General features: G+C 56.8%; 1 protein-coding gene across 1 annotated transcript; it reads right to left on the bottom strand.

Annotated features, from left to right (window-relative positions):
- Window positions 1-295: 295 nt before the first annotated feature.
- CUL7 (cullin 7) lies at window positions 296-15,090 on the bottom strand. Its single transcript, XM_058734002.1, has 26 exons — window positions 14,655-15,090; window positions 13,255-13,842; window positions 12,545-12,696; window positions 11,906-12,406; window positions 11,239-11,377; window positions 10,944-11,146; window positions 10,422-10,650; window positions 9,485-9,722; window positions 9,296-9,401; window positions 8,095-8,322; window positions 7,710-7,800; window positions 7,440-7,611; window positions 7,156-7,261; window positions 6,769-6,864; window positions 6,404-6,579; window positions 5,938-6,071; window positions 5,461-5,643; window positions 5,120-5,226; window positions 4,845-5,027; window positions 3,206-3,366; window positions 2,835-3,051; window positions 2,446-2,728; window positions 1,542-1,687; window positions 1,268-1,394; window positions 985-1,190; window positions 296-673 (listed from the first exon to the last, which is right to left on the bottom strand). Exons 2-26 carry the CDS (start codon window positions 13,832-13,834, stop codon window positions 350-352), a joined length of 5,088 nt encoding a protein of 1,695 aa, XP_058589985.1. The 5' UTR covers window positions 13,835-13,842; window positions 14,655-15,090; the 3' UTR covers window positions 296-349.
- Window positions 15,091-15,204: the final 114 nt, after the last annotated feature.

The raw sequence follows: 15,204 nt of genomic DNA on the forward strand, positions 1-15,204 counted from the left end.
TGGCAAGGGGAACTCGGGTCTCCAACCTGCCAGGTGAAAACACTTCTGGCCACATACTGAGAAGGGGTGGGGGGGAGAGGTCTATCCCTGTTCACTTAATTCCCCTCCTGAGCAGGGCTGCTAAGTCACACCTGACTCCCTCCACCTTTCTCCCCAGGCTGCCATCCTCACCCTAATAGTGACTCCTGGCATGGGATGACAGTGTCAGAGCCAGAGTGCTGGCTCCTTTCCCCTTTTAGCCAGGAAAGTCCCTGCTGCCCCTGTCAGATCCTTAGTATTCACCACGCCAGCCATGTAACCAAACTTCTGCATTTTATTTCTGTAGAAAGCCCTGATCCCATCTCCAGGACTACCGGAAGGTAGAGAAGCTCTGGGTGCCTGTGCAGGAGGCATAGGGCACGCCCCGGGAGCGAATCTGCAGGGTATGGAAGGTGAGGGGTGGGTTGGGGCCTGAGGAGCCTGGGTTCAGGGACTCGGTGTGAGGCTCCATCACAGTCACAGGGACTGCATAGGACAGCGTCTGGGGCCGGTCATCATGGCGCCTCACTGTGCCCTTGCTCAGGAGGTGCAGGATGCAGGAGAGGACATCGGTACTGTTGCAGGCAGATCCCCTACCGAGGCTGCTGACCAAACCCCTGGAAGGACATGGGCCCTTCTGCCAAGCGTCCAGGACCTGGGAAGGAGAGGGAAGGGCGAACAGCAGGTTGGAGAGACCCAGCTCACTCCACCTCTAGCTTCCACTCCAGACACAAGCCTCCAGCCAGCAAGCTCTAAGGACATCAGGCACGCCCCAAGCCCACCCCTTACATACAAACAGGCTCCCCCAACCCCACCCCTTACACACATACAGACTCCCCCAACCCCACCCCTTACACACATACAGGCTCCGTAGTGAACCAGAGGCTTCAAATGTGGACCCGCCTCCCCCTGCTCCCGCCCGCCCCCACCGGAAAGTTCCTTCCCCCACTGCCCAGCCCCACCTACCCGGCAGACAAGCTGGTCAATATGCAGCCCCTCATCCCCATGGGCCTTGAGGATTCGGACAATGAGGCAATTCAAAAGGTTCCGCCTCTTCTCCAAGTTCCGGCCCTCTTCATCCTCTGCTTTCAGGTATGTCTGAGGTGGGATGAGCCACACATTGCCCCTCCTTGGCCTGGGTTCCTCGCTGCCATCTCGAATCTTGAGCACCCCTGAAATAAGCACTGGTCTTCAGTGGGAGGCCCACAAGGAGGCTGAGAGCAGAGGCCCCTCTGCCCCAGGTACACACCTCCTGGGACATCCTTTTGCTCTTGAAGGTCCAGGGGGCCTCTCGAAGAGGTAAGAGGCCCAATCGCCTGATTGAGCATGTCTGGAGAGAGCCCGGAGAGTGCCAGCAGACTCTCCACAGAGACAGCCTTAAAGAAGAGGAGGGAAACATTCTAGTCTTCCCTAAGGGGTGGAGCAGAGAAGGTACAGGGAGGGAGGATAGAGAGTCGAGGTTTAGGGAGGAAGGGTGAGGGACAAGCTACAGAGAGCACAGATGCATAGAGGAGCAGGGCCACCTTCAGGTCATTGAGATACAGCAGCAGCCACATCTGCACGGTGGACACATGCAGGGTCTGGTCCCCAAACTGCAGCTCAGCCCGACCCAGCCATGTCCACTGCAGTCGCCTCTGAGGGCCCCGCTCCAGGACAGGGTAACTCTGGCCTGAGAAGGATCAGGGAGAAAAGGAGTCAGGGCTGGTGAGGGGGTACTGTCGGTTGAGCTCTGCCCCTGCTAATGTCTGCAGAGCATGTGTCCCAGTGTTTATGGATACCGTGGTTCCTGGTCTGAACTTCTAGAGCTTAGCCTTCCCTGTATCTGCCTCCTGGGTAAGCCTCAGGAATCCGGGAGCCCACTCTGTGCCTAGCCTTGTGCAAGGGGATTCTGATCAGTGACTTCCAGGAGTTCCCCATTTTTTTAAGGGAGGCCAAAACCACAAAATGAGGAAGGACTGGGGCTCTCATCAAACTGGAATATCCACGAGAAATGAGTTCTCCCTGGTTAGTCTGGGAGCCCCCTGAGGGCAGCGTCTGAGTCTCTTCCCCCTCCTGTGTTGCTGCCCAGGCCAGGATCAGCCCCCAATGGGAAGCTTAGGTTATGGTGACTGACCAGGAGCCAGAGCCCTGCCACTGAGGGAGGTCCCTTCTGGTGACCTCAGGTGTGCTTGACTCCATCCTCCCCACCTCCCACTCTCTAAAGAGAGTCCTATGTCTGTTTTAAGCATGGAAAAGGCAACAGTCTGGGGATCTGGTGCTTGACAACCCCACCCCCTCACCCCAAACCTAAGCTCCTCACTTTCTTCACTGAGGCTCCTACCCTGGGGCCTAGCCCCACCCACAGGCTCTTTCCCTGAATCCCATCCTCTTCCAGCCAGTCCCCCCCCCACCCCCCGGCCCCCGCCCGCCCTCTGCCCAGCTCCTCACTCTTGTTGTAGAAGTTGGAATATCGGTTCAAAGTGCCCCTGAGATAGGCCGGCAGGCAGGTTCTGGGGGTCAGCGTGTGGCAGATGGAGGCAGTGGGCCAGCAGCGTGGTGACAGGACCAGCACGGACACTTCTGGCATCGCCCCTTCATAGTAGAGATCCTCATCTTCCTCCTCGTCCTCCTCCTCTTCCCCTGCCACATCTGTGGCCGCTGCTGCCCCCGCTCCTTCTGCCTCCTCTGCCTTCTCTCTCTTGTGCTCCCTGTCACTGGCCTCGTGGCCCCCCTGCAGAAGAGACGGGGTTCCCGACAGCCGGTGGGCCTCCTCTGGTCTACTCCTCTCCTCTCTTCCTCCTACCTCCCCACGTGCTAATCCCTTTACCGCCACCCACCTGTATCTTCTTCTCAGTGTCCTCCAGCTTCAGGAGCTCCTGATCCAGCCGCTGGAGCTGGTAGACGTGGAACTGGCGCTGCAGCTCCTCGGACACGCTCAGGCTCCGCAGCATCTGCTGGGGGAGGCGGTTGGGGAAGCAGGGACCGATCTGCTCCAGCACGGCCCCCTCCAGCCAGCTCGAGCCCACGCCCAGGAGACGGTCTGCCATGTAGTGCCTGCGGTGTCACACACAGGCCGGGCCGAGCCTCAGTGTGGGCACTCGGCCCGGCCCAGCTGCCTGCGCCAGGACTCCAGCCTGCCCCAACCCCAGACTCCCAGGTGCTCGCCTGGCACCTGCCCCTGTCATCCGCTCCCCAGGTCCACACTCACTGGTAGTAATGCTCGAAGGTGGTGGCTATCTCCAGGCCAGAGAAAATTAGGACCGTCTCCAGGCATCGCTGCAGCTGCACTAGCATCTCCATCCCCCGGGCTCCGCCAATCCGACTGCCCTGGATCCGCTGGTCAATGTGCCGGGCAAACTGCTCACTCACCTGGGCAATGGGGAGGGCACAGGAAAACCCTGAACGCGTGACTGGAGGAGGTGAGTGGGAACAGAGAGGAAGGTCTGAGGACGTAGATATGAACAGCTAAGCTGCCTCGTAAGTTGGTCAACACTTTGGCCAAACTTAAAAAAAATTTTTTTTAATGTTTTATTTATTTTTGAGAGAGAGAGAGACAGAGCATGAGCAGGGGAGGGGCAGAGAGAGAGGGAGACACAGAATCAGAAGCAGGCTCCAGGCTCTGAGCTGTCAGCACAGATCTCAACGTGGGGCTCGAACTCATGAACTGCAAGATCATGACCTGAGCTGAAGTCGGACGCTTAATCGACTGAGCCACCCAGACGCCCCACTTACCAAACTTTTATAAAGTGGTTAACAGTTGTGCAAATTAGGAAGTGTTTTTGCACACCGAACATGTCTAAAAATTAAACTAATGACAATAATTTAATGGGAGTTAATAATTTATGTGGACAAAGATGGTCACACTGCAGTGTTACTGATACAACAGAATGACCAGGAGCAACTCAAGGAGCCACTGCTTCAGCTCCCCCTGCTCTACTGTCGGCTGGCCAGGGTGCTTAGCCTGTCTTAGTGTGTCATCTGCTTAAGTGTGCGCCTTCCCGAAAAGACAATAAACTTTGCGGACAGGGAACTTGCTCTTATCACAGTGCCTGACACATTTTAAGCACTTACTAAATATTTAAGGAATGCTGGAGTAAATTATAGTACATCCATTAGATGGAATTTATACAAAAATAAAAAATCATGATCTCATGGCTCATAAGTTTGAGCCCCGTGTCGGGCTCTGTGCTGGCAGCCTGGAGCCTGCTTTCAGATTCTGTCTCTGTCTCTGTCTCTCTGCCTCTCCCCCGCTCACACTCTGTCTCTCTCTCAAAAATGAATAAATGTTAAAAAAATTTTTTTTAAATAAAAAATAAGGACAAATAGCAACTCTGAAATAAGGCTTTTAAGGTAACGGTCAAAAAAGAACAGGCTAAAGCATTTTAGCTACTCGTGAGTAAACTGTTAAATCATGCACGCAGACTGAAGAAAGTACATCAAGATATATTAGCACAGCATGCTTCAGGTCACTATGTGTTTCTTTCACTTTTTATTTAAATTTTTTAAATGTTTATTTTTGAGAGAGAGCGAGCGAGCAGGTGTGAGTGGGGGAGGGGCAGAGAGAAAGGGAGACACGGAATCTAAAGCAGGCTCCAGGCTCTGAGCTTTCAGCACAGAGCTGGACGCAGGGCTTGAACTCACAAACCCAAAGATCGTGGCCTGAGCCGAAGTTGGACGCTCAACCGACTGAGCCACCCAGGCGCCCCTCTCTGAATCTTTAAAACATGGTTATATACCCATACATGTTCCTTGCTGAATGGGAACGGAAGGGTGGTCGTTTTGAGAAGGTGGGGAAGGGGGGGTTTGCAGGGAGAGGTCCAGGGCAGAGGCGAGGGCGGGAGGCTTACATGGGCAGCTTTGAGAAATGAGAGCTTCAGCAAGGCACCGGCACAGCCGTTCTGCAGCGCCAGCAGGAAGGCTGCCCGTGGCCCAAACAGCTCCGAGCTCGACTTCTGCAGATTATGGAAGTGTTCACAGTAACGCGGCACAAAGTCACCATCCCGCCAGCGTGAGGTCAGAAAGTTGTTCACCTGGAGGAGAGCGGCTGCTGCAGCGTGAAGGGACAGCCCAGCATGCCACCAGACAGTTGCACCCTCCCTCCCCGGCACCCGCCCCTGCCCACCTGCTCCTCCACCACGGCCCGCCAGCAGCGGGTCAGGTTTCTCACGATGCTGCTGGGAAGCCCCCGGGTAGCCAGGGAGCTCCAGTCATGGCTTCTGTTTCTGCCCTCTGTGGAGACAGGGGAGGGGGCAGAGGCAAGGTGGGAGCAGCCCCTCAGCTCAGCGTGAGCCCCGGGGCTGTTCCTGACCTCCTGCCACCCCAGAACGATGCTCCTGAGCGGGGGGGGGGGGGGGGGGGGGGTGAAACAAACAGGTGAACAGGCTTAGTGGGTAGGGAGGGAAAGCGGGAGGAGGGACAGAAGGCCATCCTAACCGAGCTCCCACCTGAATCTCAGGTACTCACTGGGCCGGGGAGCGGCCACCGCTGGAGGGGGCGCCTCACAGGGCTCCACGTGCACCAGCAGGTGGGTGAGGCGGCGCACCCGTGAGGAGAAAGCAGCTGCGCGGCTCTGGGGATTGTGGGCAGCCTCCCGACACTCCAGGTACTGGTCCAGCAGCCAGCCCAGGGGGCTGATGCCATCCTCATCTGGAGATTGGGAAAAACAAGCCGTGGTGGGCCATGTCTCCAGGGCAGGGGAAGAGGACGAAAGCACCAAGGGATTGGACAGAACATATGGGGTTGGCGCAGGTAGCGAGGCCCACCTGTCCTTATGGTGTCAGCTGACACCTGGGAGATGTAGGAAAGGAGGTGGTTAGGAGAAGGGGGGCACTGGGCTACCAAACAAACATAGGTACCAAAAGGGCCAAGGGCATAATATAGGTGGCTCTGGGGCAGAACAAGAAGGGGCCGATTAGTGGGGCCAGGGGTCGCGATGGTTACCGGGGGAGGTGATGTTCTGCACCAGGGGGCTGACCAGGGCCTCCCAGCAGGTCTTGCCCAGCGCTTGGGCGGCCTCATCGTCAGGGAGGAAGCGATCAGCAAAATTCTGCTCCTGACGCAGAGCCCCATTGAGCCTGGGGGTGAGGATGGGGGAGGCAGGTGTCAGAGGCTCAAGATGTAAGTTATCCTAGCATCTTCCCAGCCTAACGGCAGGGTAGCCCCTACCAACCAGACCAAATCCCCACCCGGTACTTTGAAGCTGTCCCATGTTAATAGACACATCCCACATCCAACCCACCAAAGAAATCTCTTTATTCTTTCTTTCCTTCCCCAAACTGTAGAGCACGCCAGCCCCTTTCCCAAACATGTTGGCTCTCCATCTATACCCTCCACAGAAGGGCCAGGGCCACCCATAACAGTCTTACCTGCCACACACACACAGCCACACACACATGCTCGCACACACCTAGAACTCAGGTGCAGGAGGCTCCTGCGGTCCTCTGCTATGTCCTGGCTCCAAGCCTGTGCCCGAACCATGTAGAAGAGGCGTGTGTGACGACACAGCTGCTCCCGAAACACTGGCCAGAATGTGGGCTTAGGGCCTAGGACCTCCAACCCCCGAATGCGTGTGTCGATGCCGCCCTGCAATGTGCACACGCCTATTTTCACCTGCTCTGCATCCTCCTCAGAGCAGGCTGGGGTCAGCCACACCTTTGGGCCTTATTCCTGGAGCTGCCCAGGGCCTAGCCTGGAGCTCTGGCTCACGATCTGCAACAGTTACACAACCCAGAGCTCTGTGTCCCCGGACCACACCCCATACTCCTGCCAAACCTGCTGGCAGCGCTTTATGCGGATCTGGATGATGGGCCAGAAGTGGGTCAGGTTCTCCAGGAGGATCACCCGGCTGGCCGAGGGCATCACGTTCACCTGGTTGGGGGCAGAGAGTGCTGTTACCTCCGTGTGTGTGGATGGGAATGCTGAGGGCACTCAAGTCTGCTCCTGTTCTGTCCTTCCCTTAGCCCGGGGAGGGGTAAGGGGTCCTGACAAAGGGGTCCCGATGCCATCCTCACTGCTCAGGGCCTGATGCCATCACATAGGCACAGGGAGAAAGGACTCTACATTCTAGGGGGCGCAAGACAGGGAAGAATTTATGAGTTTAGGAGTCTGGGCAGGAGGGCGGACCCTGTGAAGGTGGTCTCATGGTATAGGGGTCCCTACCGAGTTGAGCTCTGTGTTAAGAGAGTTGGCGCTGTCGCCCCCAAACACCACCACCCTGGCCGGCATATAGCTCGAGTCTTCACTAGCCACCAGGAGAGTCAGCTGCCTGGGAGCAGGGAAAAGGAAACAATCAGAACTGGAACCAGTAGGGTCCTTGTAGACAGAGGCAAGGGGACTCTTTGGTCATGTTTGTGTTGGGCGGGGGGAGCAGTGCTTCCCCCAAACAAACAGGGAAGTCACGAAAAAGTATGTGTGTCGCTGAGCACATACATGGGGCCTGTTACCTGATGAGGATGCCCTGGTGCATGTGCAAGGTGATGTAGTGGGAGCCGGCGCTACCATTGGACTCCCAGTAGGTCTTGGGGTTTCGATCCGTCAGCTTGCTGGCCCGGTGCGGGTTGGAAGACACCTCCACCTTCTCCCAGCACTTGTCCTCCTTCATTTCCACGCTGGAGCCTGGGGGCAAGTGGGAAGGGGTGGCCGTCACAGCCTGGTAGGTGTGGAGGGAAAACAGGGGCGGAGGGGTGTGGAGTAACGTGGGGACAGGCACAGACCCTGGCATAGATATCTGAGGAACACGTCAAAGAAGGGGATGTTGATGGGTCGGTGGGTTCGTCTGTGGTCTTCGATCTGGCCCAACACCATCTGCAGCCGGAACATCGGAGAGAAGGGGCGTGGGGAGGAGGGAGGGCACACATGGAGGACACACGGGAACACATACGAAGGAAAGACCCAGCAGGAATGGGACTTCCTCCAGAACCCTGGCAGAGGCAGAGTGGGAGATGCGGAAGGTGGTGCAGAGAACAAATGCCCACAGGCTCATCAGACTCTCCTGTCTTTCCCAAATTCAGGAACACGGTCCCTTCCTCCGGTCCCACTCAGGTTTCATATTCTTACCCAGCTGTGAACCCACAGCCTCCCCCTGCCCTCTTTCCTGACCTGGATGCAGCCTCCCAGGATGTTGGTGGTGAGTTTCCGGTAGAGGTGGGCATGCTTCTCACACTTGAACACCATGTCCCGCAGCTCCTGAGCCAGATCCAGTTTTCCCAGGTGCTTTTCCAGTGCCTTGGAGATGGCATCTCGGGCTCCCAGCTGATTCAGCACCACGGCGTAGTCCCTGCTCACGGAGGCCAGGCGGTGCAGGAAGAAGATGAGTTCCTGGAGCACCTGACATGGGGACAGGGTGGGTGCATAAAGGGCACAAGGCACAGGCCACAGGGCATCTTCAGTAGTATTTACACCCACTGGGTACCGGGACAACTGCAGTGAAAAGACAGAGTGAGGAAGTAAAAAGGCAGGAAGCGGGGAGACACGAGGGCTGAGTGGAGTTAGAGAACCTAAGGCAAACAGATAAGGAAAAGCTAAGAGATACTCTGCCGTCCTGGGGTTCTCAACCACTGATTTTGTTGGCAATAGGTGCAGAGAGCTTCCCAGGTTGTTCCCTTTTAGGCTGTGTCCCAAGAACCAGTTGTGGGGCTGCATTTTGAGATGCTCAGGCCCTAAGCACAGGCAGGGAGGGGGCACAGAGGGACACTCAATGAGTCAACCTCTGAAATGAAAACCTGGGTAACAGCCCAAAGGTGTGCACTGCAGACACCCACTGCCAAGCCTTGCAAACCCAGGACCTCCCTGTGGCAGGAGACTCTGAGATGTGATGTCCTCTCTACCTCCTTCATCCACCTTATCCCCACAGGCCCAGCCAAACAGGAGGTACCGAGGCTTTTACTGTAATACAGACATAACCTTTTGTGTAAGAAAGGAGATGGCATGTAAGATCACACACTTGGGTTTGCATATATTTGCATTTGCATAAGGATACACCAGAAGGACACATAAATTAATACAAATGGTAACCAATAAAGTACATGCGGAGAAGCACTGGGAAAATTGGGTGGAAGTGAGAAGAGGTAGAAGTGGGAATTCTCAGTGTATACCTTGTTGTACTGTTTTGATTTGTGACCTGTATGAATGTATTACCTATTTGAAAAAATAAAATTCAGTTTTAAAAATAAATTCCGAACCAAGAGTGCAAAGGCTCCATTGTGCCCTCCCAAGCCTCGCCCAGGGAGGGGGTCTGCCTCATCAGAGGCTGCCCTACGCCCTCTCCCTCTAGCGTCTCCCCGGAGCAGGGCAGGGGTACCTCTCGGTCAGTGTCTGGTGACCGCAGGCAGGCCATGCAGGCATCCATGGCCTCGTGCCAGGGGAGCAGCAGCGCCTCGGGGAAGTCCACCAGCTGCATCAGGATCCTGGGGAGCGGGCGGCAGCAGCAGAGAGATGTGTAGCCAGCCTCAAAGACCCCTTTGCCAAATGCCCCTCCCCACCCCCTCACCTCAGAACGGTCAGGTGCAGGGCCTTGTTGGCTGCTGGGGTGTCGAGGCCCCGCATCAGGGTGAGGAAGGGCTGGGGCTGCCTCTGCAGCTGCAGCAGGAACGGCTTGATCTCCATCTCCCGAGGCCCCTCTGAGCTGAGGGCTCGCTCCAGGTCCAGGAAGATTCTTCCAGGCAGACCGCAGCCCTCCATCAGTCGCCTCAGAGGAGTGTCGGGACGCTGAGTTGAGGGTTCTTTTCCTACGGGAAGATGGAAGTTACAAAGGTTGGCCATTGTCGGTGATGTTAGGATGAGAAAAAGACAGACAGATTCATAATTCCTAGTGCCTCCTAAAAACGTTTTTTTTTTTTTTTGGCCCCCCTAAAAGTTAGGTTTGGGGATCTTAGGGCATCTCTGAATGCATTTATAAGACAATTTTGTGACAAATGTTATGTTTTATATTCTTAAAATAGCAAAGGAGCTTCCTGTCTGCAAACAGCAGAGCATTTCCCTGTATCTAAAAGCATGCAATAATTTGGCTTTCTCTACACTAGAAAAAGTCCAATGTGGGGACTTTTTTTTTTTTTGGGGGGGGAGAGAGAGAGAGGACAGGGGAGGGGCAGAGAGAGAATCTTAAGTAGGCTCCACACTGGGCGTGGGGCTTGATCTCATGACTCTTGGATCATGACCTGAGTGGAAATCAAGAGTTGAACAATGAATCAACTGAGCCGCCCACAGGCGCCCCCAAACGTGGGGGCTTTTTAAGGCTCAAATCTCTTGTATTTTCTGACTTTCCATCCTCCCTCACTCATTGGAGGGAGCGACTCTAAGCTTCAGATTCTTCCTAAGGTGCCACCTGTTCCAGACGGGATTGCACAAAAACCACACAGATGCCTCTCCTGGGCTAGCACTCTCCTAGAGCCAGTCTGCAGAGCTGCAGGGTCTTTTTGGCATCCCACCTTCCACTCTGGATGCATCTGCTGATTCCTGAGGCTGGGCCTGGGCTTCCGGCAGGGTTGGGTAAGCTGGCTGCCCTGCCAGGGCCTCAGGCCCATATTTCCTGTAGACACGGCAGTTGAGCAGGTCCCTGAGAGCGCTGTCATCGAGTCGCTGTGGCAGAGCCAGCAGTAGGTGCTGGGCCAACTCCATGGGCACAGCCAGCTCAGCCAGGATCTCGTCATCCAGAATCTGTCATCGGGGAGAAGCTCTCACTGTAGGTAGCCCTGCTGGCACAGAGGCTCCAGGGGCAGTTGGTAGGGGTGGGGATCTCTACACACATCCTCTCCTTGAGGAACCGCTCATGGCTGGCAGCTGCCTTTTCTCACACAGCTTGCCAATGCCTCTGAACGTTCTAGATCTCTTCCCTGCAGCCCCTTACAACTGTGGACCTCCACTCCCCATCCTCAGCCTTCCAAATGCTCTGTCACAGACCAGCCCTTGCAGTGAGCCCTCCAACTTCTGGGTGTCCGGACTGGCTCTACCTCGCCATCCAGGTTCTCCTGAAGGATCTGGAGAACCTCCTGATGGTCGGGTCCATCCAGCTTCTTGATGAAGAAGAGGAGCTCCCACCATTCTGCCTGGGTCAAGTGTTCACTTTCTTCAGCATCCTCATCCTCAGGCAGCACGTAGGGCACCGCATAGAGCTCTGTCATGGGCTTCCACCGCCAGGAGGGCAAGGCTGTGGCTACAGGTCACAGGGCATGGGGATGTCACTGCCCACCCAGCCAGACCACTGTTCCTTTGCTCAGCGCTGACCTGTTTTCTCCCAGGGCTCACCTACACCCAGGGCTCCACTGACCACAGCCCCATGGTTCTCATCAGCCTCAACCACATCTTCAATGTCTTCCTCAAAGCCCAGAATTTCCAGCATGTGCCAGTGTACCCAGTAGGTGCGGCCTGTCGACTCCCACAACACCTGGAGGATATGGGAAAAAAGAGAAGGGGAAGAGAAGGCTCACTCAATGACTGGCTGTGGTCCAATGATGAGGACATACAGCCCTCAGGCTGACCACCTGACCAGGTCTGGAACAACCTCCAAATAACACAACGCTGGCATATGGAGAACATGAACACACACACAAAGGATGCCTTCTCCTATGGGGATGGGCTCTGCTTCTCCTCCCACCCTATCCTTTGATGGCTCATGCTCCCCGCACTTCCTCCTGGCCTCACCTACTCTCTCCCCGACCCTGACCTTTAGGAAAGTCTTGCTATATCAATATGTTTCTTCCTGGGAGTGAGTCTTCCTGACCTGATAGCTCCCTCAACTCCAACTTTCTCAGCTCTCCAATGGCTCCCTTCTCAACTGTTGATTCCCCTTTAACCATTCCAGTCCCCATGGGGGCTTTCTCAGTGGGTGGCCTGCCAGAGCCCCCTGCACAGAACCCCAGTTATACTTCCCCAGCTAAATCCCCAACAGTATCCCACACGCACCCTCACTCACCTGCACGGGGGGCACGCCGTTGTTGCTCTGCCGGAACTCACCCTCGTCCCCAGCGCTGACCTCCTCGTAGTCATCCAGCATGCGAACTCGCATCCCGGCCTGCAGCGTCTCTCGCACGTACAAGGCATAAGTATTGCCACTTGCAAACTCAGAGCGAGGGCGGAACCTCCTTGACCTCCTAATGGAGGGCCGGACCCGGGCAGGTGGCAGCCCTGGGCCGGCCTCTGCCAGCTGGGGCTGGAAGATGGAGCACGAAGACCGTGCCGAGGGCCCCTGTTTGCTCGAGGCCCAGTCCCAGCGCATGGCCTGCACAAGCTCTGAGATGAGGGTGCCCATGGCCATGCTGAACTCCAGCTCCAGTCGACCCCTCTCCCCACTCAACTCCTCGGGAGCAGAGTTGTTCTGGGCTCCTGGTTCTGCAGCACTGTCATTCAGCTGGTCCAGAAGAGAAGTGACATGCAAATAGCGCTTCACCAGGGAGAAGAGAAGCCTTCCTGGGACCTGTAGGATGCAACCTTTGGCCTATGTCCACCTTGTCCCAGCTCTAGCTACTCTTTCCACACCACCCTTCAAGGGTGGGTGCAAAGGTCTGGTCCCTAGATCTTGTCCACAGCCCCCCCCCACCTCCCCACAGAATACCTGTGGCAGCTGGATACCCTCAAAAGACATGGGGTGTTCAGAGAGTGTGGCCTGTGCAAACAGAGCTAGCAGAGCACAGCGGCTGTCAAAATCTAGGTGTTTCTCAATGGCTTCTTGCTGGCTCAGCGACAGAAGAATCTGGGTCCGGGTCCCTGAAACCCATACCCCAGTCAGTTAACTGCTCCCTAACATTGCCCTTCCCAGGCATCCCTCCTAGATCCTCTACTGTCTTAGTCTGATCCCTTGTTGCCACACACAGGATCGATAGATCTCTCTACCTACCTACCTACCTACCTATCTACCTACCTACCTACCTACCTATATCTGCAATATCTATATCTGTAATTGTCTAATAACTCTTTCTTGGCATAGAGATCCAATTAATGGGAGGTTCTTGAAGACTCAGTCCTCTTTCTTTTGTTATTTTTTAGAGTAATCTCTACACCTAACATGGGGCTTGAACTCATGACCCCGAGATCAAGAGTACAGTGTTCCACCGACTGACCCAGCCAGGCATCCCCCCAGCTAGGCATCCTTCCTCTTCCTGCAGAGATGCCCCCACCTCCTTCCTACCCCCTTTTCTCCCAACTCAAAGAGAAAGGCAACAGAATCACTCAGGCACTGATGAGGCAGAGGCTCTTGCCACAGTGTCCTGTGAGGCCCTGAGCTGACCTACCTTCCCCTTCCTTTCTCCCCACACTACTTCTCACCAGCATCATGAGAGGCCAGGGCTTGTATCATCCGGCCCGCGCTCCAGCGAATCTGGTAATCAGGACTACTCAACATGTGCATGAGCAAGTCCAGGACCCTTGGGTCTTTGAATACACCAGTGAGGGGCTCGATGCTGGCGTAGGCGCTGAGTACGTGGACAGTGTGAAGCAAAGGAGCAGGAGGGATGGTGCCCACACACTCCTCCAGCTGCCGGAGGGCCCTCTGAATCAAAGACTTCACATCGGTTTCCATTTCCCCCAGCACAGATTTGTCCAGGGCCCCAGCTTCCCCTGCAATCTCCTGAGAAGGTCCGATGACCTGGCCGTCCTCGCCCAGCATCTTGTGGCAGTTGGCATAGATCTCGTCGTTGGACATCCACAGCAGGATGTGTTCGGCCTTGCAGTCCACTTGGCTAGAGCCCCCTTCCCCATCATCCCCACGCCTGAGGATGAGCCAGCGGATCTGGTACTCAGGATGCCCATCATGGCCCACCCGCTGGCGGATCAGCTCATCTGGATAGGCATGCAAGCCTGGCCCCAGGGGCACTCTGAATTCCCTGTAGCGGAGTTCCCCCACCATCCTGGCACCTGAGACACAGAAGGAAAAGAGAACAGTCAAGCTAAAATGAGAGGGGGAGTTCCAAAAATCAAGGATATCCAGGAGTTGGGGAAGCAAGTGTGGCAACAGCTGTCAGGTTGGCTAGGGTAAAGAAGGGCCCAGGAGTTGCCTGCTGCAGGCTGGGTGGGGCCAGGCCTAAGCAAGGGAACACTAGGGTGTTTGTTCTAAGAACACAAAATTTGGTTGAAAGGAGGGTCGAAGGCCCTGCAGCCTGGAGTGGATTGGTTTGGAGCAGTGGGAAGGCACAGTGGGGGCAGGGGAGCCTTGCCATAATGAATCCCAACGCACTGCCATAGGCAGCAGCCCTGAGACCGGGATCCATGAAGCCCCGAGGGGTGTGTGTTAGGGAGTGGGGGGTGGGGAGTGAGATCCCGAGTGTGTCTGGGTAGGGATGCTAGCTCCAATGGTTGAAGCGCAGGAGTGTGTCACAGAGGCAAGAGATTTGGTGGGGGAGAATTGGTGGGATGGGGGGGGGGGGGGCAAGGCGCGAGGGGCTGGGAGGAAAGCCTGGTGGGCTGCAGGCGCGCAGGACTGGAGACACTGGAGCAGCAAGGCCGGTGGGGGCGACAGGAGACCCGGTGGGTTGAACGGCGGGGGGCTAGGTGGACCCTAGAAGCCGGGGGCGCGCGGCAAGGTGCGGGGGAGGGGGCTAGGCCAGATAAACGAGAATCCCAAGGCACTGTGGAACTGGGGTGGGGGACGCGAAATCGGGTGCGCGCGCGGCTCGGTGGGCGAGACTGCGGAGGAAAATCCAGGGTAGGGGCGGGGGGGCTCTGGCCACCTCAGAAGGCGATGGGGGTCCGGCGCGAGGCCTCTCCTTCGCTGAGCTAGGGACGCGGCGCAGACGATGGCGGCGATGCTGGCGGAGATTTGGGCCCCGCCTGGGCCCCCGAGGGGGGTCGAGGCGGAGAGGCGAGAGGGGGCGTGCCTCCGAAGGACAGCGGGCGGGCAGGGGGCGTGGCGTGCAGGGACAGAGCACCTCGGGCGGCCACTGTCACCGCCCGGCGCGCAGGTCAGCGGCAGCCTGGGTAGGGCGGGGCAGGGCGGAGACGGGGCCCAGCCTGCGGCGCCGCCCGCCCAGCTCTGGGGGCTCCGCCGCCTGCCCGGAGTCGTGGCTCATTTCCGCCAGACCCAGCGGAAAGCTAGGGGCCCTGGGAGAGCTCCGGGGCGGAGTCGTCGGTGCCACCTCGGCGACGCGCGGCACCTCCTCCTCCTCCGTGCCGCCCTTTCCTCTTCCTTCTCATTCTCCTTCCTTCCACCGGAAGTGCTCTCCCCGACTCCCGAAGTCAGAACAGGAGACCTTGGAGGTCATTTATTCTCCCCTCTACCAT

Source organism: Neofelis nebulosa, chromosome 6 (assembly GCF_028018385.1).
Source record: "Neofelis nebulosa isolate mNeoNeb1 chromosome 6, mNeoNeb1.pri, whole genome shotgun sequence".
NCBI lineage: Eukaryota > Metazoa > Chordata > Mammalia > Carnivora > Felidae > Neofelis > Neofelis nebulosa.

Excerpts from the sequence above, each read along its gene's own strand:
- CUL7 (XM_058734002.1), bottom strand. The coding sequence starts at position 13,834 with ATGGTGGGGGAACTCCGCTACAGGGAATTCAGAGTGCCCCTGGGGCCA. Across the intron at positions 5,644-5,937 it reads GCAGAACATCACCTCCCCCG|ATGAGGATGGCATCAGCCCC; the intron begins GTAACCATCGCG and ends CCCAATCTCCAG. Across the intron at positions 5,028-5,119 it reads GGGCCGTGGTGGAGGAGCAG|GTGAACAACTTTCTGACCTC; the intron begins GTGGGCAGGGGC and ends GCTCTCCTCCAG.